This window comes from Halichoerus grypus, chromosome 13 (genome assembly GCF_964656455.1).
Source record: "Halichoerus grypus chromosome 13, mHalGry1.hap1.1, whole genome shotgun sequence".
In the NCBI taxonomy this organism is placed as follows: domain Eukaryota; kingdom Metazoa; phylum Chordata; class Mammalia; order Carnivora; family Phocidae; genus Halichoerus; species Halichoerus grypus.
This window is the reverse complement of record NC_135724.1, coordinates 90,099,612-90,124,237: the sequence shown is the minus strand read 5'-3', so window position 1 is coordinate 90,124,237 and position 24,626 is coordinate 90,099,612. Positions and strand designations below refer to the sequence as shown.

At 61.0% G+C, this 24,626-nt stretch overlaps 1 protein-coding gene across 21 annotated transcripts in view; it reads left to right on the top strand.

The window, feature by feature from the left end:
- Window positions 1-24,626, top strand: part of NCOR2 (nuclear receptor corepressor 2) — a 211,888-nt gene that overhangs the window by 135,847 nt on the left and 51,415 nt on the right. For 18 of the 21 annotated variants that reach the window (XM_078061099.1, XM_078061098.1, XM_078061096.1 and 15 more), the window contains 4 exons: window positions 6,971-7,104; window positions 8,423-8,595; window positions 10,766-10,828; window positions 22,934-23,076. In XM_078061099.1, coding sequence (XP_077917225.1) covers window positions 6,971-7,104; window positions 8,423-8,595; window positions 10,766-10,828; window positions 22,934-23,076 — 513 coding nt within the window. The remainder of the gene's footprint in view (window positions 1-6,970; window positions 7,105-8,422; window positions 8,596-10,765; window positions 10,829-22,933; window positions 23,077-24,626) is intronic. The other 3 variants (XM_078061102.1, XM_078061100.1, XM_078061095.1) reach the window with 3 other exon arrangements.

Genomic DNA, 24,626 nt, shown 5'->3' with positions numbered 1-24,626 from the left:
GCCGGTAGCCCCCCAGACATATTCCAGGGACCACTGTTCTCAGGAGGGTGGGTGGTCTCCTTCCCAGGAGAGGCCATACCCCAGGGAGCGAGCAAGCTGGGCTGCCGTTTTGGGAGAAGACAAACATGGCCTTCTCACGGGCCGTGATGTGGGGGCAGGGGGGGACCTGGCTCTGTGCCAGCCCTGTTCGAGGCAGACCACATCAAAGGCGTAGAAGGACATGGAAAATGTGAGCCCAGCCCAGAAAATGTGAGTGTGGAGCATTTGGACCCCAGGGGGGTGAGAGGTGGGGGGCTGACAGACCCCACATCCGGGCATCTCAAGCTGGGCTGCCAGGAGTCAGGAAGTAGTTACCAGAAGGGCAGCATTTGTGTGGGTCTGTGCCAGTGTGGGTCAGGCAGGAGGGGCCCCCTTGGGCTCATCCTGGGTGGGTTGGTGGCCATGTTGGAGACCTTGGTGTCATGACTTCCCATTGTCCCCATTCTAGGTGATTCCACAGTGAACACGACAAACGAGGTCCCCAGAGCGGACAGGTCCATGTGGGAGGTGGGCAGTGCACAAGTAAATTAGCGTGATTATTTGAGGTGGCAGAAGGGCTGCAGAATGTCGGGAGACAGCTGATGTGAGGGAGGGCAGCTTTTAGGGAGCTGACCTCGAAGGCTCCTCTGAGGAGGTGTCATTTGGGCTCAAACTTGAGGGATAACAAGGAACCAGCCAGGCAGAGTTGGAGGGAGAATCCCAGCCAGTGAGTGCAAAGGCCCTGAGGTAGGAATGAATGTGGCATCTTCCAGGAGGCAAGGGGGAGCAGCCCCAAGGGAAGTGGGTGAAGTGAGCAGGGCCAGGCAGGGGCTAAATCCCATGGCCTTGTGGTCTGTCAGACCACCGATTTTATTCCCAGCTGCAGGACAGGATCTGATCGACAATTTCGAACCAGAGCGTTGGCTGCCACAACCACACATCTCCCTGCAGGCAGAACAGACGTCATGGGTGTGTGTGTGTTAAACGCTACTCGGGTTTTGTTGGCACATCTGTTTGCAGGGGAGTGCTGGGGAGTGTTTAGCAACCAGCCTTGTGGGGGCGAAGCCCCGATTTGTAGCACGTAACCGTTGCCGTGGTATAAATACTCCCACCGTGCCCGATCTAAGCTACCGACGTGACGTCACCGAAGGTGGAGCTGGGAGGGGGCGTGCCCAGCGCCGTATCCTATCCCACTTCCGCTGTGTGGATGCAGTTGATGTAAATAACCTCAAGAGCATAGGTAACGGATTTATGTAGTCAAATAATTGGGAAGTGATGCATTTTGAATACTTCTTACCTTTGTTTTTATCATAAGTTCTTTAACTGTAAGGTTATGTAGTTTTTAATAATGGCTGTGTTCAACAACTTTCCTGCAAAATCCTTGAAAGTTGAAGTCTGCTCTCTTGAGCTGATCTGAGCCAGTTCCAGCACACCTCTGTCTGGACTCAGGGGGCATCCCCTGTCTGTGTTTCTCCAGGAGGGACAGACGGACTGGATGAGGAGGGTAGGGGGCCGAGGGTCAGGTGGGGGCCACCAGGACCAGAAAACTCTGTTGTGTCTTGCCTCTGACCCCTGACCCCAGTTCTCCCCCCTGCCTTGGGCTCCCGGGCCCCCTCGTCCCCACTGACAGGAGACGGCAGGTGTCATGAGGACAGAACCTGCTCACTGGGGGCGCATGGTCTCTACTCAGTGACAGGCTTGTTGAACGAGTGGCTGAGATGGTGATGCCGGCAGCGCTGTGGGGCGCGGGGAAGCTCTCACGGCACGTTTCTGAGGACCTGTCATCTGAGGATTAAATCCCATGCCGAGTTGCCCTTCAACATGGGGCAGAAGACGTCATCCCCTGTCCCCCCCACCCCCCCACCGCTGACGGGAGCCTTCAGCGGCTGTCCACTACCACCAGGGCGCCCGCCGTGTGTCTGAGCGTGGGGTGAAAGGTGGCCGGGCTCGGCAGCCATGTCCAGTATGTCGCGCAGTAGGGACGGTGCTTGTGTTCATGTCTCCATGCCTTTGCCCAGGCAGGTCCTCTCCCTGCAGTGTCCCCTCTCATGCTTGTGAACCGAAAGCCTTTGGGGACTCCACTCAGAGGCCTCCTTCCCTGTCCCCGTGGGGCAGGCGGAACTGCCACCACATCTGCCGCGTGCTGTGCCTTTTGAAGTCTCCTCGGCACTGAGCCTCCTTCTGCCCTGGCGGAGTTCCTTGTCCCTGTGAGCCGAGGCGCCAGCTCCGGAAGGCTGGGGACCGCATTTTTGGTGGCATGGTGTCCCCCTTGTGGGCTCAGAGCACGAGTGTGGGGGAACGCACAGGTGGTGGCGTGGTTCGGCTTGAACGGGGGGAGCCCGTGACCTCCCAGCCCCGGGTAGCAGGCAGAGCACCTGCCCGCAGGATCTTGCTAGGAAATGCCGTGCAACCTGGGGCGAGCTCCCGGACTTCTCCGTGGCCTTGTGTCCTGTTCTGTAGAACAGAGGTAGTCCCGGGGCTGTTGGGAGGATTCCGTTAACTCACAGGCAGAGCGAGGAGAAGGCTTCATCTGGATGTGTTCTGACCCGTGCAGTTTTCCGTGCAGCCCTGGCCTGGGGCTCAGCACAGCGCGGGCTCCGTTGCCGCTTGCCTGTCCTGCGCTCAGCGCTCCGGGAGCAGGGGTCCCTCAGGGACCGGAACTGATGGCTCTGGCTAACCGTAGATCTGGTCAGCTTTTCTGCAAAGCCGTGCTGTGGTTTGGGAGGGACGTTCCCAACTGAGTACTGGGCATGAAGCCCATCGTGAGCCTGACCATTGACGTGTCTGAAAAGCAGAGGTAGCCCCTTCCTCATGAGCTCCAGTCGTTTGAGATGGAGTTTGGCCTCCGGATCTACCCCGGGTCCACAGGGGTCACCTCCTGCCACTGGCAAGGGTCCTGGTGTGATTTGTGAAAGAAGGATCCCTGAAAGCCTCATTCCTCAGTGTGATCCGGGCACCAGCAGCTCAGCCTCCCCAGGAAGCTGCCTAGAAATGCAGAGGCTCAGCCCACCCCAGACACACGGAATCTGCCTTTTCCCACTATCCCCAGCGGATTCGGGCACTGTCTAGATGGAGCAGCGCTAGTCTGGGGCAGGGGTGGCCCACTGCCTATTTTGTAAATAAAGTTTTATTGGCACACAGCCATGCCTATTTGTTTACATTTTGGTTGCTTTCAAGTTAACAAACCGCGTCGAGTTGAGCAGTTGTGACAGAAACGGGTGGACCTGTGGCCGTACGGAATTAACTTCTTACAGGAAAAGTTTGTCAGCTCCTTGTCTAAAGCACGAGTCCTCAAGCCTGGTTACCCGTCAGAATAACCTGGGGATTTGTGATTGGTGTGGGCGTGGCCCTAGCGTCAGGACTTCCCAGAGCTCCCCAGGTGACCTGTGTGTGTGGCCATCAGGCAGTGGGAACCTTGGCTCTGAATCGCCCGTGAGAGCCAGCAAGTGCAGTTCCACAGCCGTGGATGGCCTGAGGTCCAGACGGGGAGCCGTAGTGGGTGTTCGTCCTCCTGTTTGCTGTCCTAGGCCATCGAAGGCTTTCGGAGACTGACCTGGCTGCGGGGGCCTGTGAGTTGGGATCCCGTCTCGCCCCGTGAATCTGGAGTGAATGGAGCCCTCCTAAATCAACCCGTTCATCTCCTGCATGCAGCAGGAGGCCAGGCAGATGGTCATTATTGTGCCCGACGAGCCTCTGTCCCTGGAAAACGTGTTTCAGGCCAGGATGGGCCTGGGGTTCCTCCCTCCGTCCCCTGCACCGGTGCCACTCAGCTCGGCGTGCCGGGACACCTCGCCCAAGGGAGATGGCGGTCAGGTCACAGGGCACCGTGAGCCCATCTGGGGGCTCTGTGCCATGGCTCCACGGCGGTGTTGCTCCGCTGCCCCTCCTCCCCACCCCTGCGCTTAGGGCTTGGGAGAGTGTCCGGGCGGGGGCACGGGTGTCTGGCACCGGGCTTGCACACTGGGCGGGAAGGGATGGGAATAGTGACCAGGCTCTAGTGCTGACGGGGACTCCTGAGCCTCCCCGCGAGGCGGGCACAGGTCGGGGGAATCTGGCTCAGAGCACCAGCTGAGGCGTGAGGGGCCCGCTGGGGCAGGCGGCGATGGCAGGAGAGGGGGCTGGGCGTAGCCGGGGCTGACTTGGGCGTAGGCTGGAATCCTGGCACTGCCGTTGACCGGGTTTGTCACTTGACGTCTCTGTGCCTCAGTTTCTTGTTCTGTAAAGTGGGCGAATGAAGGGGTGGGTAAAGGAGGTGATTGCAGTTCATAGAACAGTGCCTGGGGCCTGGCACTTAGAGCGATTTTTGTTATTCGTGCTGTGATATGGATGATGATTCAGGGGTGGGGGTGGTTACGGGTCAGCCCAGGCTCAGGTGGGGGCTCGAGGAATCTTGAACGGGGGACAGGGTGGGCTAGGTAGGAAGGGGCGGGGACGCCCAAAGACCCCCCCACACACACACACCCGAAGCCCCAGATTCTGGTCAGAGACTCTGAGTAGGGCTTTGGGGACCACGGGACCAGGCCATCAGCTCTCCTCCCTCCGAGGCCGTGAGGCTTTGCCTCCCTGCAGGATGGGAACATGGGTCACTGCCCTCCCTGTCTCAGGTGGCTAAGGGCGTGGAGCAGGGTGGCTTGGTGTGGTGCCAGGGACAGGCCGCCTTTGTGGATGGGGCCCCAGCTCACCGCTACTCTTGGTTTTTCATCTTCATCACTATGCCTGGGAGTCAGAAGGCCAGGAGCCAGTCGACAGAACGCGCAGCTCAGTGTCAGGCGTGTAGTCAGCCCTCGGGGAATGTTGGCATCTTCCTAGTGGGGTTTCTCCAGGATTCTGAGGGGGGAGGGCCACAGGAAGGGACGTAGTTCAGTGTGGCACAGATGCAGACTCTCCTGGGCCTCTGCCCCTATTAGTCAGGAGGCATTGGCCCGGGCTGGGCCCCCGTGGGCGGGGAGCCGCACCTCCTGGCTGTGCTGGGATGGGCAGTGGTCTGCTTTGTGGAGGATGAGATCCCAGGGCGCTTTGAGGCCCCACCAGGCTAGATCCAGGGAATGATGATAGGTGCCTCCTGGAGGGTGGCCTGGAGTTGGGCCCGTGTGGCCGTTGGGAGGGACAGCAAGAAAACATTTGGAGTGAGGCTGCCTAGGCGGGGGGGTCTGAGTGCAGATGTAGCTGAAGGCAGGTGTTGGAAGATGCCAAGCTTCTTGTGGTTGGAAAGCCCCTGGAAAGCCTGGCGTCAGGCTCCCAGGTGTTGTAGAAGTCAGCAAATCTGACAGGTGGAGACAGTAGCCACACCAGGTGGCCCATGCGGCAGGGGACCCCTCCCCAATCAGCCACGCTATCTCTCCTGCCCTGGAGCCAGGTCCCTGACCCCTGCTCACCCCCCCTTGCCCTCGTCAGGTGAGTGTGCAGAGGGCACGCTGTGTTGGAACAAACCGGGAAACCTCTCTGTCCCCCTTTCCACTGCTGGGACGGACAGCTCCAAAAGAGACTTCGCCTTTTGGGTGTGAGAGGTGGCCATAGCTCCTAGGTGGTGGGAAGTTTATGCCTTAGTGTTTGAGGGGTTCTGGGGGTGAGGGACAGGCTAGTTAAGGGCCAGCCACCGGAAATTGGCAGCAACATGGTGGGGGTGAAGGGGCTGCTCCAAGTCCAGCCGTCGTGCCCCTTGCCTCCTCCGACAGAATAGAGGGGGTTCTTGGAGACGGGGAGGCAGAGCCAAGCCAGGCGGGCCCAGGGCAGCTGCTGCCACAGCTTCAGAGAGCGCAGGGTTCCCTGCGAGCATGCAGACCCACACTCTGGGCCCCAGCATCCGCAGAATGCCCACCCCCCCGCTTCCTAAATTCCAGCCCCACGAGAGGGTCTAGGGAGGGGGTCGCAGGCCGAGGCAGCCTTGGGTGTCGGAGTCGGACGGGCGTGTGTTCTGATGCGGAGGAAAGACGCAGGGAGGGAGCGACACCCCGCCTGCCCCCCCGTCCATCGGCATGGTTTCTTTCTCCTTGTCTGATAATCGGTGTGACCGTACCCCTGCCACGCGCACAGGGCTCTTCAGTGGCAAGGCTTTTCCTTTCACTTGGCTCATCGGCACGGAAGGATGGTCTGGTTTGGCAGTTGCCTGCAGGGAGGACTTTGGGGTGGCCGAGAGGATCAGTGTATGTTTTAAAAGAAATCAGGCAGGGCAGAAAGGAAGTCGGGCAACCTCTCGGGAAGGAGCAGGCCGCCCTCCCTTTCTCCCCTGTCCTGACGTGGGCAGGCTCAGCGGCCCAGGGTGATGGGGCAGGCAGGCCCGTACGTGCCTTGCCGCTGGGCAGATGAAATAAGAGCCTTCGGGAGGAGGCTGGTTTGCTGTGAGCCCCTTTCATCTCCCTCTAAAGTGGAGGTTTGCTTCCCCTTGATGCGAGGAGAGCAAGCCCGCTGTTGCAAGAGTGGGTCCTCGACATGGCAGCAAGCACCTTCAAATGGGCCGGGGCCCAGGACACCCCTCCCGCCCGCCCATTCTGCAGCTGTGGTGACAGGCTGAGAGGTGGCCTGAGCTTGGTCAGGGATGTGTCCCCAGGTTCCCCGGTGCTCAGCCTGCTCTGGCCCGAGGCCGACCGGCGGCCCTCCCCGTGCTGTTGATGGTGTCAGTCCCACTTTAACACCCACGCCAGACTCCAGTTCTGTGAGGGTGCTCTCATTTCCGCCTCCTGGCCCTGGGCTGAGGTGTAGGCATGCTGAAAAGCCCTGCTTTCAAGGGGCAGAATCAGCACAGAGAGGTTAAGATCATCATCTAAGGTCACACAGCCACCAAATGGAGGACGCAGGAGTTGAGTCCAGGCTTCCGATTTCTACACCTCGCCCGGGACTCCCGCCTCCCCAGACCCCGTGGGCTACAGGACCCCAGGCTGTGGCCGGGGCTTGCTCAGCCCAGGTGCGGAGACTCACCTGTCTCACTGTTTTCCTCCCCCCCCCGCCCCCCCCCCAGCAGCAGCAGCAGCAGCAGCAGCAGATGCCCCGGAGCAACCAGGAGGAGAAGGAGGAGAAGGAGAAGGACAAGGAGGCCGAGAAGGAGGAGGAGAAGCCCGACGTGGAGAACGACAAGGAGGAACTGAGCAAGTAAGGCCGCCGGGCTGCCCAGCCGGGGCCCGGCCTCGCCCCCCCAGGTGGTGCGGAGCTGCTCCCGACCCCACTCGAGGCTGTGAGGACAGCGGTTTGGCATCTACCGATTGCCTGCCGGGAAGGGAGGCATTTTCGGCTCCGTCTGAACCTGACAGCCCCCCTTCCGGAAGCCTGCCCGGCCCCCTCCCCTCTCCTCCCGCCCGCCCTTTCCTCCTCAAACCCTCTGGAGACCTCAGAGACTGATAGCTCATTTGAGCTCTACTCCTGAGCTAATAAATCTAGGCAATGACTTTGGAGCTCTTTGCCTCCTCATCTCCTCCCCCTCCTCCGCCAAGTCTCCCGAGATGCCAGGCGGGGGAAGGGGGATCAGAGAAGCTGGCGGAAGGACTAGGTATGCAGGCGGGCCCTGCCCTCACCTTTAGATTTATCGCTGTCAGCGTGAGCTCTTGCAGATCAAGGCACAGCCTCCCCTGCCTGCCAGGGGCGGGTGCCGAGCACAGCCAGCTGGAGATTCACGCCGGAGGGGGGGCGGGCACGGCTTCGTGCCAGGTACCTGGAAGAGGCTCAGGAATGTGGCTTCAGAGAACATCTGGCTTCGTTACCCCCTGTCTCCCAGACGTCCAGGCAGGGCCTTCGGGAAGATGAATGGGAGGCGGGGGCGGTAAATCCAAGCGGCCCCACAGTCAACCCTCCTGAGTCGGCTTCTGAGAAAGCCCCAGCCCTGGGTACGGAGGTCACATGCACCCCCACACACCTGGCTCAGCTGCAGAAGCCCGGCAGGAGACTTCCCTTTTGTGTGTGCTGCAAGGCACGGTGGCCCTTGGTAATAACTGGCAGCAAAGCAAGTGCCGTTCCTAGAGCCCCGCTGAGCCTCTGTGCTTTGGGGAGTGAGGTGGCCTTGTAGGTCGTACCCGCCTGCACCCCATGCACTTAGTGCAGTAGTCTTGCGGACGGGTAGCAGAGAGCAGCTCCCTGTTGGGTGTGTGAGATGGTCTTGCAGACGGCCTGTGTGTACTCTCCCGTTTCCTACCAGACCCCAGCCCTCCTTCGGAGAATATAAAGCTGAGGTTTGCACAAATACAGGGGCACTGCGGAGAGCCGGTGGCCGCGGCCCCTCGTCTGGTGCATGGAGAAGGCTTGCGGGTTGCGGCCCACCAGCCCTCACCCCGAGCTTTCCCTGACTCTCAGCCTCTGACTGGTACCAGCCCCCTGGCAGCCAGCACTCCTCGAGCTAAAGAAAAGCAGGTCTCTTGCAGCGGCTGTCTGGTTTCCTGACGCAGGTGAAGCCATCCCTGTCTGTCTCTCCGGCCTTCAGGGAGAAGACGGACGACACCTCTGGGGAGGACAACGATGAGAAGGAGGCAGTGGCCTCCAAAGGCCGCAAAACTGCCAACAGCCAGGGCAGGCGCAAAGGCCGCATCACCCGCTCGATGGCCAATGAGGCCAACAGCGAGGAGGCTGTCACCCCGCAGCAGAGCGCTGAGCTGGGTGAGTTTCGGGCCGGGGAGGACGGTGGCTTCCGAATCCCAGCTTTAGCTTCCGGACTCACTGGGTGGCCTGGGGCGAGCTCCTAAACCTCTCTGTGCGTCCTCATCTACACAGTGCTCGCTGGGGTGTGGGAAGGGCTCTGGCTGTCAGCCCTGGTGTCCCGGAACTGGGAGGTTCACGTAAAAGTCCCGATCGCCAGTTTGGGTTCTGTTCTTTAATCAGATCTGGCCGTGCTTGGCCCCCGTTCCCGCCAGGTAGTGGCTGGCGCTGAGTAGCCACCACCCCTTTTCAGAAGGACCTGGGCGCAGACTGTACCCGCCCCCCCACCCTGCCCCCAGTCCCAGGAGGCCTCTGGGTTCGTACTTCACTTCTGTGGGGCCTCAGTTTCTCCTGCTCAGCGGACATCCACCCCCAGGTGCTCTGAGCCTCATCCCCCTCCACCTCAGGTTGTGGGGGGTGGTGGGGGGAAGAGATGGATTGAGTAGCAGTTCTCAAGTTCAGCCACAGGGGGGCAGCCAACGTGTGTCTGTCATCTGTACCATTTTGGCTGTTGGGGGGCCCCACCTTCCCGCCTCTGTGGGAGCCCCCCTCCCGGACCTTGAGTGCTCAGGCTGAGGCCCCAGCCACCAGGGTACCTTCCCAGGGTGGGAGTTGATGGAGGTGATGTTTCGTTCTCACAGATGCCCCCTATCCCACACCCAGGGTCCGTGCCAGACACCTGTCCCTTCTTCCTGTGGGAGATAATTTGTACCCATTTCATAGATGGGCTGTTTGAGGTTTAGAGAAAAGATGTTGCCTCCATAGTCGGGGAGTTAACCGGGATTCAAACCCAGCCCCGTTGGCCACAAATTTCATGTGAATCCTGTAGGCTTTGGTGGCTGCCCCTTGGTGCCTGGAGGCCCATGCAGTGGTGGGCCCAACTTCTGGGAAGCTCCTCTTGGGCCCCAGGCTGATGTCGGGGCTAGTCTGCTGGGTGTAAAACACCACCCCGGGCCCTCCAGCGGGCTATTCCAACACGCCCACCCTGAGCTCAGACTTCATAGCTTCCCTCTGAGGATCCCTTGGGAAGGAAGGGGGAAGTTCGTGAGGTCTCACAGATTGGCAGGCCGTGGCAGCAGGGAGTGGGGGCCATCTCCCCTCTCCTGGCTCGAGCTGTTCCTTCTCAGGGGGAGGCTGCCCTGGGGGGAGGGTGGGGGCCATCTCCCCTCTCTCGGCTTGAGCGCTTGAGCTGTTCCTTCTGGGGGGGGGGAGGCTGCCCTGGGGGGAGGGTGGGGGCCATCTCCCCTCTCTTGGCTCGAGCTGTTCCTTCTCAGGGGGAGGCTGCCCTGGGGGGAGGGTGGGGGCCATCTCCCCTCTCTTGGCTCGAGCTGTTCCTTCTCAGGGGGAGGCTGCCCTGGGGGGAGGGTGGGGGCCATCTCCCCTCTCTCGGCTTGAGCTGTTCCTTCTCATTTCCCTCCTGCTGGAACTTCCCTCCACTGGTCAGCTGGCCTCTGCCAGCACATACTCCGGGCCTGGTGCTGTTCCAGGCACTGAGTCCACGAAGCTGGTCCCTCATGTCTGCCCTCTTCATGAGGTCTTAAGCAATTTACAGGGCAAGACCTGGGCTCATATCTAGGGGACCTTGGAGGAGAGACCCAAAAACCGTGCCACAGCAGAGGCCTGGCCAACTCTGTGTGATGTCAAGGGGAGCCATGTCCCCCTTTCTAAAGCTTCATCCTGACCAGGGGCAGTTGGGGGAGAATATAGCAATCACCCTGTAGCATTCTCAATGAGGGACCTTAGAAGCCCCAGCGGACAATTGGCCATGTCTGAAACCATTTTTGATTGTCACAGTTCGAGTGGGGACTACTGGCATCTAGTGGGTTAAAACCAGGGGTTTAACAGCAAAGAATCACCCGTACGGACAAGTCCACGCTCAGATGAGGTCCCTGCCCATCCAAAGCTCACATCCCTTGTTCCCCTGACCTTCATGCGGTCACCATGCTTTCAGGTAGGTCACCCTCTCCCCAACCAAGTGCATGCAGAGATCGTTCTCACAGTCCAGGCCCTGGACCACCTCAGTGTCCCCGCCCGTGAACTGGGCTGATTACACCACCCCCATCCCAGCGGGTTGTGTGGAGGCTGGACCGCCCCTCGGGCTGCTGTCCATGCACCCCGTCTTCCTTTTTAGCTTCGATGGAGATGAATGAGAGTTCTCGCTGGACCGAAGAAGAGATGGAGACAGCCAAGAAAGGTGAGGGTCTCTGGGGGCTCTGACCCATCTCGATTGGCATCCAGGTCCTGAAGCTCATGTGCTGAGGAGGATGAGGCACATCGGGCCTGAACCAGGTGCTCTGGTGCCATCTGGAGGGGCAGGCTCTGCTTTCGGGCTGTTCTCAGATTGGTCACTTTTCCTTGGAGTCTCAGTTTTGCCCTTCAGTGGCTGCATTGTCAGGCCCCACAGTGTGTCCCCAGGGTGACATCAAGGCACAGCTCCGAAACCGTGCAGCTCATGCTGTGGACACGGGTCGGTGGACAGCTTCTGTCGCCTCCGGGGTCAGCAGGCTGCGGCCCCGTAGATCCTGGCGACAGCACACCTGGGCGTCTGGGAGGGGAGGCACAGAGCTTGCCGGCAGCCGCTGCGGTGGGGTCACAGAGTCAAGCTGTGTCCCCCCCTCGGTTGTGTCATGTCCCTGGAGGCGGCTGGAGGCCATGTGCGGTAGTGCTGACCTCACATCCTCCTGCAGAAGCCAGCTCTGTGTTCACTGGAGCCGGAACAGCAGGGTCCTTCCCTTCCTGGCTCAGTGACCTGTCTCTGTGCCTCAGTTTCCCGTTCCGTGAAGTGGGAGGGGCATCCGCGTTGGCCGTGAGGAACCAGAGATAACAAGCATCGAGGGCCCTGAGGATGGGTCCTGCACTGTCGGGGCTGCAGCCACGTGGGTTCCCCTTGTCTCTGGGCCGACTCCTCCCTCGCCCGTGCCCAACCCTGACAGGGAGGCTGAGGCCGGGCGGCGCCTGACCCCTGTTTACCTGCCTGCTCTCATTTACTCTCATTCCGGCTCCCAGAGGGGCTCTTGTTTCCATCCTGTCTCACAGAGGAGGAAGTGACTAGTGGGGCCTCCAGCTCTCGTCCCCCTGGCCCCACAGGGCCCCACCGCTGACGTGCAGCTTCTTGTGCCCAGAGCTCCAGGTTGTGACCCACAGAGGGAACAAACGGCCTTTTTTGTGAAGGCCCCGGGTGCACGGGGGCAGGCGAGTGTGAGGACAGGGCGGCCTCCAGGCCCCCACCCTCCACCCTGGGAAGGGGCTGCTGTGTGGCCTGAGTGCTCTGCCCTGGTGTTTCAGAAACCGCCTAGGAGCAGCCCCAGACCTGAGCAGGCTCCTCCCGCCCTCCCGGGGCCCCAGGCCCCCCTGCCGAACTCCCCGCCCCGGAGCGAGACCCACCGAGGCCCTGGAAGATGAGAGGTTTTCAGCAGAGCAGTGCAGTACGCGGGGGGCCTGGGCATTGTCTCTAGCTGCAGGGCACAGGGGGCCACACTGTGGCTTTCCTTTGTCCTCTGTCCACCGTGTGGTTCCAGGATGGATTGCACTACTGGGTGCAGAGGAGGCTTCCCTGAGAGCGTGTGAGCTTTTTCCTCTCCGTTATGTAATTTCGGCAAAACACGCATAACATAAAACTTACTGTTTACTATTTAAAAGTGTACAGTTCGGTGGCATTAAGTATATTCACAGTGTTGTGCAGCCTTCACCTCTGTCTGGTTCCAGAACGTTCTTTCACCCCAGACGAAACCCCGGTGCCCACAAGTGGTCACACCCAGCCCCCAAGGCCTGCCAGCCCCTGGCATCCACTCATCTCCGTTCCGTCTGTGGATTTGCCATTCACATGAATGGAGTCCTGCAGTACGTGCTCTTCTGTGTCTGGCTTCTCTCCCTCGGCCTCACGTTTTCGAAGTTCCTCCACGTTGTAGCGTGTGGGCTTTGTTCCTTTTTATGGCCGAGCTCTGTTGCACGGCGTGGAGGGAACCCCCCCCCGCCCCCGTCCTGCTGATGCGTTCATTTGTCCGTTGGCCCACGGTCATGGGGCTTGTTTCCACCTTGGGGCTATCGTGAACAGAGCCGCCGGGAACATTTGTGGAGGATTGCACGTTTTTTTAACCACGCGTGAGACCCCTGCGTCTCAGCTGTTGGCAGCGATAACCGCCCGGCACCCCACACCCCACCCCACCCACTGGGGCGGTGAGGGGCTCCATGCGCATGTCCCAGGACGGCCAGCCGGTGCTCCCACGGCCCCTCACTGCCCCCCCCCCCCCCAGAGTGTCTTCTGTTGTCACGGCGGCTCCATCCCTGGCTCCCTCCCTGTTGCCTGGGAACCGGGAGTTGGCCAAGTTGGCGGCTGTCCTCTCTCCCTCTGGGAAGGGCAGATCTGGGGAATGGGAGGTCGGCCGGGATGACTCACCAGCCGAGACGGGAGTGTGCCCCACTGTCTCAAGGTTGGGTCCTCACAGCGGCAGTGAGCTCATCCTGGGTCCTGCCCACAGAGACGGCAGTGCGAGAACCCCCTGAGGACTGTGCACGCCAAGGCCCTGCTCAGTGACATTTGTAATAATGCGATGAGCGCCAGCGTGCTCGTCTGCCGTGAATTACAGCAATCTGGACAATTACTGCTCAGGGTGGCTGCTAATGGCTGTGTGTTCCAGGCGGCGGGAGGGGGCGGGGCGGGCAGGCAGGTGCTAGCAGCCCCGGCGACTGCTCTGCAGCACGGGCAGGGGTGGGGAGGCTGGGAGTGTCGTGGAGCCCCCCGTCCAGCCCTCAGCAACCCAGGAAGGGACTCAAGCAGCTATGCTTCAGGCAGATGGCATGCGCTCCTCTTGCTACCCAGCCTCCCCATCGACCCAGTGCTTCACCCTGTGCAGGGCAGGGGTACCCAGAGATGAGGCGGCCTGGTCCCTCCCGTGGGCAGCCCAGGGAAGCAAGCAGCCAGCTGTCCCCAGGGTCTTGGGGGTGCTGAGCCTACCTGGAGCATCCCAGAAGACTTCCAGCAGCCTGGCCTGGAAGGTTGAGCTGCAGAGGACACCCCCCCCCCCCCCAGCCATCCCCAGAGAGAAACCAGGCCTTTTAAAAGCTCTGTGATCTCAGGCAAGTCTGTCAACCTCTTTGTGCCTCTGTTTCCTCATCGGTCTGGTGGGAATTAGAATATCGCCCACTGTGTGAGTTTCCTGGAGCTGCCCTAATAAGACACAAACAGGGGGCCTTAGAAAGAACAGCAGGGCGCTCTCTCCCAGCTCTGGAAGCCAGAGGTCCGAAGTCAGGGTGTGGGCAGAACCGCGTTCCCTCTGACTCTAGGGAGGAAACCTGTCTTGCCTGTCCAGCCTCCGGTGGCTGCCTCGGTCCCTGGCGTTCCTTGGCTTGTGGGCACATGGCTCCCATCCCTGCCTCCGTCTTCACGTGGCTGTCTTCCCTCTGTGTGTCTTTGTCCAAATTTCCCTCTTCTTATAAGGACCCACCCTCATCCAGGGTGATCTCATGTCTGTAAAGAGTCTTTTTCCCAATAAGGTCACCTTTGGAGGTGGCAGGTGGACATGAAATTTGGAGGGAACACGGTTCTGTGAAAAACGAAATAAAACCCAGAAGAGCTTAGGGCAGCAATGTATCAGGCATATTGAGGGCCCCGTCACCATTTGTAACTCTCACTCGTCCCTCAGCCATGTGACCCTGGCCTGCCCCGTCCCTGTCTTGGCCTCATTTCGCTCCTACTCTAGCATGTGGCTGGGACGCCATCTCCCGGGGGCATCGTAAGGGGGGCATGAACCATAAATGTACAGTTCTTAGTATATAGTAGGCGCTCAGAAGTGGTAGGCCCACAGTTCAATACAGCGACTCTGAAGCCCTTCGTGCTGAGTTCAAGCCCTGGCTCCTTGTGCACACGTTGGGGACGTGGGCTGGAGGTGAGTGACCTGCTACGCAGGCGTAAAACGACACTTGGAGGAGGTTCCACAAGGCCAGAGAGGGTTCCCCCGAGGTAGGAGCCCTTGGACTGGCACCCAGAGCACAAACAATAGTAAGTAACACTGCATGGTACTTCTCAGTATTCCTGGGTGCGAGGCAGGTGCTGTTCTCAGTTCCTTTATTCAGATTTGGAAACCAAAGCTCAGAGAGGTTACGTGAGCTGTCCCGGTTCACACAGCTCTTAATTGGTGGAGCTGGGGTTTGAACCCAGATACTCTGGTTACAGAGTGGGAATGGGGCTGCTGTGAGGTTTGAATGAGTTAGTCCATGGCTTGGCTACTATTAATCAGATAAGGAGGGGCGCCTGGGTGGCTCATTCGGTTAAGTGTCCGACTCTTGATTTCAGCTCAGGTCCTGATCTCAGGGTCGTGGGATCGAGTCCCACGTTGGGCTCTGCACTCAGCACAGAGTCTGCTTAAGATTCTCTCTCTCCCTCTCCCTCTGCCCCTCCTCCTGCTCGTGTGTGCGCTTGCTCGCAAGGTGTTTTGCTAAGTAAATAAATAAATAAATAAATAAATAAATAAATAAAAATATTTTTAAAAAATCAAATAATGAGGGAGGGAAGAGCATCCCAGCAGCAGGAACAGCACGTGCAAAGGCCTTACGGCAGGGCAGTGTGGTTGAGTAAGAAGATGTTGAAACACAGAGTGAGGGGGAGAGAGGCAAGGGATGGAGAGGCTGTTGGGATCCTGGCCTTACCAGCTGTGGGATGGAGTTTGGCTGTTATTCTCAGAGCATGGGGAGGGGGTGGGGCAGGGGACACAAAGCTGCAGGGTTCTGGGTGGGCAGGTGGGCACTTTCTCCTCTCGGGTGCATGGAGTCAGGGCTGCCTGCCCCGGGGTGCACACCAAGGAGGGACTGAGCATGTGCAAGAAGCAGCCTCCCCAGGAACCCGGCAGCTCTGGGGAGCTGGCTGCCCGCCCTCAGGCTCCGCGCCATGCTGGGCAGGAGGGGCAGGCCAGGCGCTGGGCTGGGATGTGAGGCTCTAGTTCCCCTGGGAAAGGTCAGCCTGGCCTGGCTCAGAGTCTTGACCCAGCTGTGCAGGAGGCCCGGGGCTCTGCTGGCAGCTCCTCTTGGTCCCCAGCATCTCGTCTCTGGTGGGTAGGGTGCCAGCTGTGGAGGGGGTGGGGAAGCCCCTGCTCACACCATTGTGGGCCAGGAACAGGCGCCGGCCTAGCTCCATGCTGCCAGCCCCTCCCTGGCCTCAGGTGGCCCGCCTGGTGAGGGCAGAGAGGCAAGGTGAGCCGCCCAGAGTGGAGGTGGCCCCGGGCAAGCCTCCCAGGCAGGGTGGAGCTGAGGCCAACCCCAGAACTCTCTCTCAGTAACCCTGGGCTTGCAGCACTCGCCCCCCTCACCCCCAACCCCCACCACTTAGAAACCACTAATGGCTTTGCACCTCCGAAGTGCTTGTTGTGCACACTGGCTGGTTTAATTAGTTTTTACGGATGAAGAGGCTAAGGTTCAGGGAGGGGAGGTGTGAGCCCCCAGCCGCGGAGCTTGGAAAAGCAGGCCCTCCCCACGTACGTGTCGGTCGCCAAAGCCTCCTGCCGCCCGTGCTATAGGGACCGCAGACGAGCAGCCTGTGAGCGCTGCCGGGGCCGGGCACGCGGTGCAGTGGTTAGTGCGCCGGGCCACCTCCGGTGCAGGGGTCAGTGAGGGCCCAGAAGGGGACAGGGCCAGCCCTCAGTGGGCGCGAGGGAGGCTGACGTAGGGGGGCGGCGGCGGCATCAGGGCCGTTCGAAGGGACAGTGCGGCTCCCCAGGGCTGACGCGGGTGGGGAGCCGCTGCCGCTCTTGGACTGCGATGGGGGAGTCACATCTTGGGCATGTGGCCTCCCAACCCAGATGCTTCTGGCGTGTGATGGTTCAGAAGGAGGAGAAAGTCGGGTTTCTGCACGACGTCGGGGTGGAGGGGGCGACCAGACTCAGGGGCGGGCTCCAGACCCCTCTGTTGCTCCTTGTCAGCCCCCTTGAAGATGCAGTGAGGCACGTACCAGCTCACTTCGTTCCCAGGAGAAAAATGCGCTCGTCCGCGTTCAAGCTGCTGACTCCTCAGGGACAGCGCCTGGCAGCTCACACAGCAGTGCTGATGCGCGTTTTCACGTGGCAGGTGCTCACCGGTTGGAGCACTTTGCACGCATTACCGTACCAGCGAGTGTTCCACGTGTGTGGACGTACACGTGTGCACGCACGGGCACACACACGCACTTGCGCTTTGCCCACGAGAGAACCGAGGTCCGGAGGGCTGAGTGATGAGGCGGCACGTGCACAGCGGGGACCGGAGCCGCTGCGCCCCGGGAGCGCGCGCTCTGCTCTGCTCTGTAGGAAAACCTGGCACTGAGCGTGTCACGTGGCCTCTTCCCAGCGTGGTAGGCAAGGCGACGTTAGGTCACACACAGGTGACTTCTTTTCATCTTGAGTGTCTTCTGGATCGTGTGTTGGGGGGAGAGGTGGCTATTTGACATCCTGTGGATGATTTGTGGCTCTCGCTGCTGAAACTAGGGCTTATTTTTAAAAGCATAAATGGAAAGAAAAAGGCAGGTAAGTCAAAGTTCAGGCACAGAGTTGTCTAGCCAGGATCCTGACGGGATTTCAGGACTGGCCGGGGTTTTGGAAGCTCTGACGCGGAGTCGGTGCCCAGCAGGGTTGCCAGCTGATGGCTGAGTCCGTGTCCAGCCCACCCGGGGCTTGGGGTTTCTGAAAGAAGGAAGTGCCGTGACTCAGGACTAAGCCTGCTGGATTTTTCCCCCTCTCCTTCGACAGTGTTTTGGGCAGAAAATTTTGTTTCACAAACTGGAGTTTCTTTTGGAAAATGGCAGCGGGCAGGAGGGGTGAGGATGTGCCCCTCTTGCAGGCGGCCTGTGCTTTTCATGGAGGGAACAGGACGCCTCAGGGTTGGAAGGGGTTGGCTGGGGTCGGGGAGCCACTGCGTTTCCTGGAAGGGGCTGCTGCTTTGCAGAGAGAGCGGCTGTGTGTTCCCCGGGACGCAGAAGGATGGTGGTGTGCCCCCCTGGGTGCTACCAGGGCCCTCACCGCCCTGTTTGTTACGTGAACTCACCGATGGTGGGCCGGGGGGTGGCTGTTGGTGCGGGTTCATAGACTCTGGGGGGGCAGCTGCCTGTGGCAGGGACCTCGAGAGGGAGCCGGGCCAGGGACAGGACAGGGACAGAGGCCTCTGTGGGGGCTGAGTCACTGCTCCCGCAAGAGCGGTTTGTCACGGGCCCCCGCACAGTGCACGGGACGCTTCCTCTGACGGTGGCCAGAGCAGTCAGCAGCCAGGCTGAGCCCCCCAGGCCACGATGTTGAGGCGCCCTTCCCACTGCCACCCCTGCGGCCACCCACTGCTCCTTTGTCTGCTTCGGGGCTCCGAGTATGTGACTCAGACCTCCTGGCTTGACTTCCTGTCTTGGTCAATTTCACTTCCTAGTTCCTGCGTCCTGATTCTTCAGAACGAAACTCTTTCCTTAGAAGTTAGAAGTGGGGTCGGGGAATCCAGACCACAGGGGACATTGGGAGACATCTGGGCACAGGAGTGGGACGCTTGTGGGCAAGTCCCTGGGTATGAGAGGTGAGCACTGCCACCAGCCTCATCTGGTGAGGGTCCAGGGCACCTGCTGGGATACGCAGCCCCCCTCTCAGGAGCTCCTTCCTGGGAGCCGCCCGGGGGGCCCCCAGACCCAGACACACGGGGAGTCCGGAACTTTGTTCATTTGCCACGTGCCTTCTGTGTGCCCGGCAGTCATGGGTGCAGAGACCTGACAGTCAGTGAGCGGTGGAGCAAAGGGGCTGACTTCTGAGGGCGATGATGGCAGGGTGGCTACGGGGGATGGCTTTAGAGGAGCTGGTCAAGGACTCTGAGGAGGTATCACTTGAGCTGAAGGAGGACAGAGGCAGATTTGTGAAAAAGCCATGCAGGTGGAGGAAACAGGTAGTCCTGGGTCACACTCAGGGGCTGGGCATAAAAGGTCCCAGTGGCTGGAGTGGCTGAGCAAGGGGAGAAGTAGGGAGCGGGCTGGCCAGGTGGGTGGGGCTGGTTCTGCAGGGCCTCACGCGCCACACTGAAGCCTTTGGATTTTACTCGGAGAGGCACGGGTCGTCATTGGGAGATGGGCATTCTAAAAGCTCACTTGGACCTCCCTGCAGAGTAGGATTGAGGGACGCAGGCAGAAAGTCCTAGATCCCTGACATGGTTGGGATCCCAGGATGAGAGGTGGGTGCACAGGTGCGTCCGGGATGCCTGTTGTTCCTTGGGTTTCCGTGGGCAGGACATAAAGGCTGAGGGCTAAAGGGACAAGCAGGTCAGTGACCCTGGAGTTGGAGAAATCGGTCATGACCTGGATCTGGCTCCAAAGTTCAACCCCGTTAACTTTCAAACTCCCGGGAGCTGCTTATGACATCTCTGGCAGGTGTTTCTACGGGTGCAGGCTGCTCTGGTTGTCAGGGGTGTCTCGGAGAGGGAGGAAAGACGCGGCCGTCGTCCCGAGACCCTCGGGCAGCAGAGAACCGTTTGGGGACTCCAAACCCTTCCCCCGGCCCTCAATGGTTGGAGGTCTCATTTGCACTCGGAAGAGGCTCCTCAAATCCTGAGCTTCCTCCTGGAATGTGAAGCCAGGCCCACCCATCCATAGACCAGTGGGTGCTGGAAGGAGTGCACGGCCCCTTTCCTGTGGTCCCAGACCTCCAGAGTGTCCCACAGAGGGCCTGGCAGCATCAGGCCGGGTGGGGGGCAGACCGCAGGTGGAACTGGCACCGGGGAATGACAGCGGAAGAAGCTGTTTGCTCCCCGTCTGCTGGGGTGGAGAAGCTCTGTTTTTCTGAACCCTCATCTGTTCTTACCGCTGCTGACGCCGCCACCGCCACGGATGGGGAGAGAGGGAGGGGGAAGCCAGTGCCAAGTTGGCCCGCCCCTTCTGAACCTGGGCTTCTGCCACGCTCCCCCGCCCGCCCGCTCCCGAGAGCCTCCGTCTGGAGGTCACATTCAGCCCTGACGACGCGTCTTGCTGGGTCAGGCAGCAGGAAGATCCAGCCCAGGCGCGCAGTGAGGCTGCTCAGGGCACTGCTGCCCCGTCAGGCTTGGCTCTTTGGAGTCCGCCCAGCAGGGGCGTCCGGAGACTGGGGGCTCCCGGCCAGCACCCCTTGCTGAGCGTCTGTTCAGGGTGCACTTGTGCCCGGAGGAGCCTTGGACACGGTGCACCCTGGTGACGCCTGGCACGGGGCACGAGCACACAACTGACAAGTTCCCGCCGCCCGCCCCCATCGGCGAAGGGCACCTCGCACGCCCGCAGCTGTGGGGGGGGGGGGACGGTGTCAGGACTAGCAGCGCGGGGGGAGCGGGTGGTAGGAGCCCTGGGCCACCAGGGGCGGGCGGTGCGGAGCTGCTTCCCCGCCCTTCTCCGAGCCAGCCTCTGCCCGCCCCCCGGCCCTCCCTCCCCTCCTCTCCCCTCCCCTCCCTCCCTCCCTCCCTCCCTCCCGCCGCCGCCGCCGCCGCCGTTGGACAGAAGGATGTGAGGCAGAGCTGAGCCGGAGCAGACGCCAGCCACAAGCCTGCTCCAGCCACGAGCCTCACGGAGCCCGCACCGCGGCCGCCCAGCCTCCCGCCTCCCAGCCCGCTGCTCCCAGCTCCACTCCCTGGAGCATCCTCCAAGCCGTATGTTTCCGGAAAACTTGGCCGAGGGGGAGACGCAGATGAGAGGATGTGAGTGAGGCCCCAGGAGGGGCTTGGGGTTGCTTTGGGTACTGGTGACAGGGACCTGGCTGTGGCCAGCAGGCAGGGGACTCGGGAGTTCTGCACCCATGGGACCTCATCCCCACCCTTTCCCCTGGGGCCCCTTCCCCCCACCTTTCTGGCTGTCAGTCTGGGACTCTTGGGGAGGGAGGGCAGGACCTGCTTGGGGCAGGCCCCGGGGGGTCTTGGTTGGTGCATGCTCAGAGGTGCTCTCTCTAGCTGGATGGGCACTGGGGGGCTTTCAGCTGGGTCTAGTTTAGGTGGTCTGCAAGGCTCGGTGAGGTCTAAAGTGCTTGTCCCTGTGCCCGGTGCTCTCAACCTGGGGAACAGGAACCAGAAGGGGGCCCTGGCCAGCGATATGAGGACACTCACCCAGCCTCTCACGTAGCCGTTAGGAAACCAGGGCCCAGAGAACAGAGTGGGTGGCTGATACCACACAGCACTTTCCAGGCAGGGCTTCTGGACAACCCTGTCCAGGGCTCCTTCTTGAGTCCCCGCTCGCTTTTGGGAAGGGCTGGGTGACCCCGTCACCCTCATGAACTCCTGCTGTTGCCGCTGCCCCAAGTGGAGTTAATTAAGACCTAAAGCCCCAGCCAGCCTCCAAACCACCTCCTTATTTATGTGTTGAATTTGGAAATGTCAACCTCTCTGGGGTCCGGCCACCCCCTGGGCCCTCACTGCTGCTACCCGCCACCGCCCCCCCCAGCAGGCCCAGATGGGAGACCCGCCCTCTCCCGCCCAGGGTTCCGGCCCGACGTGTTTGCCTGGGCTCTCTTGGCCCCGGCTGGGGAAATATAAATAAACTCGCGTCCCGTCGTCCTCCGCCAGGTTCTGTGGAAGTGGCAGCTGCCGTTGGCGCAGGCGGAGGGAAAGGTCAGGGGGCCGGGTGACACTTGATCCCGTGCCCCAGCCCTCCCCTCCGCGCCTGTCCTTGAGGAACCCTGAGGAGCCCGCTGGGGAGCCACGTGGCCCTCGGCCTCCACAGGGGAGCAGGTGGTCTGTGGGGCTGGTGCCACCTCCACCCCGTGGGGTCCAGAGCCAGGAGAGCTGAAAACCTGGGTCCCCGCTCCCACTCTGCCCTTGGCCTAGCCCCATAAGCTCAGGAGTGGCTGTGGCCCCTTGAGCCTGTTTCCCCCACCTGGGGGTGGGGGAACAGTCACGGCCTCGGCAGCAAGCACGAGACAGAACCACGTCTTTGAAGGGCTTTGCAAACTCCAGGTCCCTCAGCCATGTGATGTGGCGGTTTGTCGATGTTGTTCTTACTGCAGTTTTATTTTCATGGGAGCCTGGTACATAGCGAGCTGTGGGCACATGTTAGAATGGATGGATGGATGGATGGATGGATGAACAAATGAATGACAGAAAATGCCAACACACAGACTGTTGGCCCCTCGGGGTCCTGCACCCCTGCAAAATCCCAGTCATAGCCTCCCTGCTTGCAGCTTGATTTGATTCAAGGAAAATGACCTCAAACTTCGTTATGGGCAATCTTTCGTTAGCCGTTACAAGTCTAGCTCCGGGGCTCAGAGGCTGCCGTGTTCCCAGCAGTGTGACTCAGGCTTCATGCCGGCTGCCCTTGGGGGGCCCAGTCCTGCCCCGCGGCCCTTGGGGGTGTGGAGCCTGCCGTCTGTCCCTCCGGCAGCCCCCAGGAAGGGGCCAGCCCTACCTGCTCAGGCTGACCTGGCCGTGCAGGGCATGCCGAGTACATAGAGACGCTGCTGTGTGTGGCGTGCCCGTGTGTGCCGGGAGCTCCGGGGGCAGATGGACTGAGACCTGGGGCCGGGCTTCCCAAGTGCGGCGCCTACGTGCAGGGTGCTGCGTTTTTGCTGAGCCTGCTGTTTACGGTGTTGAAACTAGAATGGGGTGTGGAGTGGCGGGGGTACAGCTCTGGCCTGAGTTTGTGGGGCTGGAGAGAACTTTCTCCAACCTAGGTGGGTTTGGGGTGGAGTCTGCCAATTCCTGGGGATTTCTCCCCCTATCAGGAGTTGGTGAAGCTGTGAGAAGCTCACAGAGATGGGGGAGGGGGCTGTGTTGGGGGCGCAAGTCTACTGCCAGCCCCTGAATCAGCCTGTGGGCCCCAAGCCCGTGATGGCCTCGGGCTCCAGAGGTACCCCAGTTAACCTGGGTGAAGAGGCTCCTGGCTCCAGCTCACACCCACCCAGACCCCAGCCTCCCTCCCCTGCTCACACGTTCCTTCCTTTTCTCTGGCCCTGGCCCGGTGTGGCCGGAAAACAGCCCTGTCTCCCGAGGCCTGAGGCCTCATCTGCAGCTGTGAGGGGTGTCAGTGCGAGGTCACAACAGCCAGGGGAGGCGAGAGAGGTGGGAGCCTGGGCGGGGTCTGAGCCCCGCGCCCCCAGGATCCTCGACGGTGGCCTTGGCGGGGGCGTACCCGGGGCGAGCACCTTCCTGCCCCTCTCGGTTCTTGGAGCCCGGGCCTTGCCCATGTAGCCTGGGCGGGGAGGGGTGGTGGCCAGGCCCCCATCCCCACCTCTCCGGCGCCCCCCACCCCACTGTGTCTGCTTTCGGAGCAGGGAGTCTCGTGCCTGGATTCAGAGCACTTTCAGCCTGGGGCTTCAGGCCGTGGGCACAGGCCCCTGCCGCCCCTCACCTGCTGCCCTTCCCTCCACAGGTCTTCTGGAACACGGCCGGAACTGGTCGGCCATCGCTCGGATGGTGGGCTCCAAGACCGTGTCTCAGTGTAAGAACTTCTACTTCAACTACAAGAAGAGGCAGAACCTGGATGAAATCCTGCAGCAGCACAAGCTGAAGATGGTGAGCACCACCCCCAACCCGCAGCCCGCCTGCCAGGGCCTCGGGGGGGGCTGTGCCCGGGGGCAGGTGTCCACCGGTGTGCTCGTGCTTAGTGGTACCCGGGGGCTGGCTGCAGGAGTGGATCTGTGTCGTAAATCCCCCCGGGCACTGGGACGGCCCCGTGTGCCAGTCTCGCCCTCCCGGTGCCCCACCTCAGCTCCCTTGCTCTCCTGGGTCCGACACTTCTGGGCGTGTGGAGAAGGAGCATGGCGGGTCGGGCCCTGCCTCACCGAGGACTGTGGCTGTCCTCACTGGAACGACGGCCCCGGGGCAGATGAACCCCAAGTGAGTGTCTCCCCCACCCTGTTTCACCTCACAGTTTTAGGGCTGCCTCGGGGAGGGAAGGACAGGTCAGGGAGCTCGCCTCGCTGAGCTTGTAAATGGTCTCTGCGGAGAGAACCGCTTCCTCCACGGCTGATACTGTGAAGGGAGGACCATTTAGGGGCAGCCTCTTCCCTTCCTCCTCTCCCCCCCTCTCTTTTTTTCCCTACCTCTCTCTCTTTCTCCCTCCCTGATTCCTGCCCTTTTGGACACGCTTGTGACATGCCATGCACTGTCACCATTACAGATCTGGGGAAACTGAGGTTCAGCCAGGCTCATAAACAACGGACTGGGGGTTTGACCCACACCTGTGTGACCCGGGGACCCATGCTCTGGATCACCAGGCTGCATATTTCCTTGTAGATATGAAGGTATAAGAAAGGGGTATATAGCTGTCCTCCGCAGGACCCTCTTGGCCACCGCCCCCCCGCACCCCCCCCGATCGGGTATAAAGTACGTGCAGCCTGTCCTGAGGGGCAATGCTGAATGGCTCCCCCGACGCAGCCCACCGGGGTGCCCAGACTGCCGAGGTCACGCAGCGTGGCCAGCAGGCCGGGGGTAGAATCACCCCACTTGAATGGTGCTTGAGCGCCGTGCAGATTTTACGGGCAACCTCCCCGGCCGCCCTGGGTGGGATCTTCCTGAATTGAGTGTGTAAGCAGCTTCTGGCTTTTCGAGGCCAGCTGCGGAGAGAACCGCTTCCTCCACGGCCGATGCTGGGTCGTGCCCCTATGGGCAGGGCTGAGGCCGACCCTCAGTCTGCAGCTGAGCTCTTGTCTGTCCGCCATTCCCGGTCACATGTGGTGAGGCCAGACCACCTTCTCCTTCCCTCCCTGCTGTTCAGATGGTCCCTGGTGCTCCTTGAGCTTCTGGCAGTGCTCCCTGGTACCCCAGGAGCTCTCCTTTTTTTCCTAGATTTTCTAGGACTCTGGTTTCCGCAGGGAGGAAGACTCAGGGAGGCCTGAGGGCACAGAGCATCTGTCTTTAACGCCTGTTGAAATCCCTTAGAGCAGGAGGATTGCTGAGCCCTGAGCAGCAGTGGCTGGGAGGGACCTGCAGGGAGGCAGCCTCTGTGTATACCAGCTAGGGATTAACTCGGGGTGGGGGTGGGGGCTGCTGAGGAGGTCTTCCTGCTCCCTCCCCCCTCCTCCTCCCCCGGCCATAGCTCAGGTTGTTGGGTTACAGGCCTC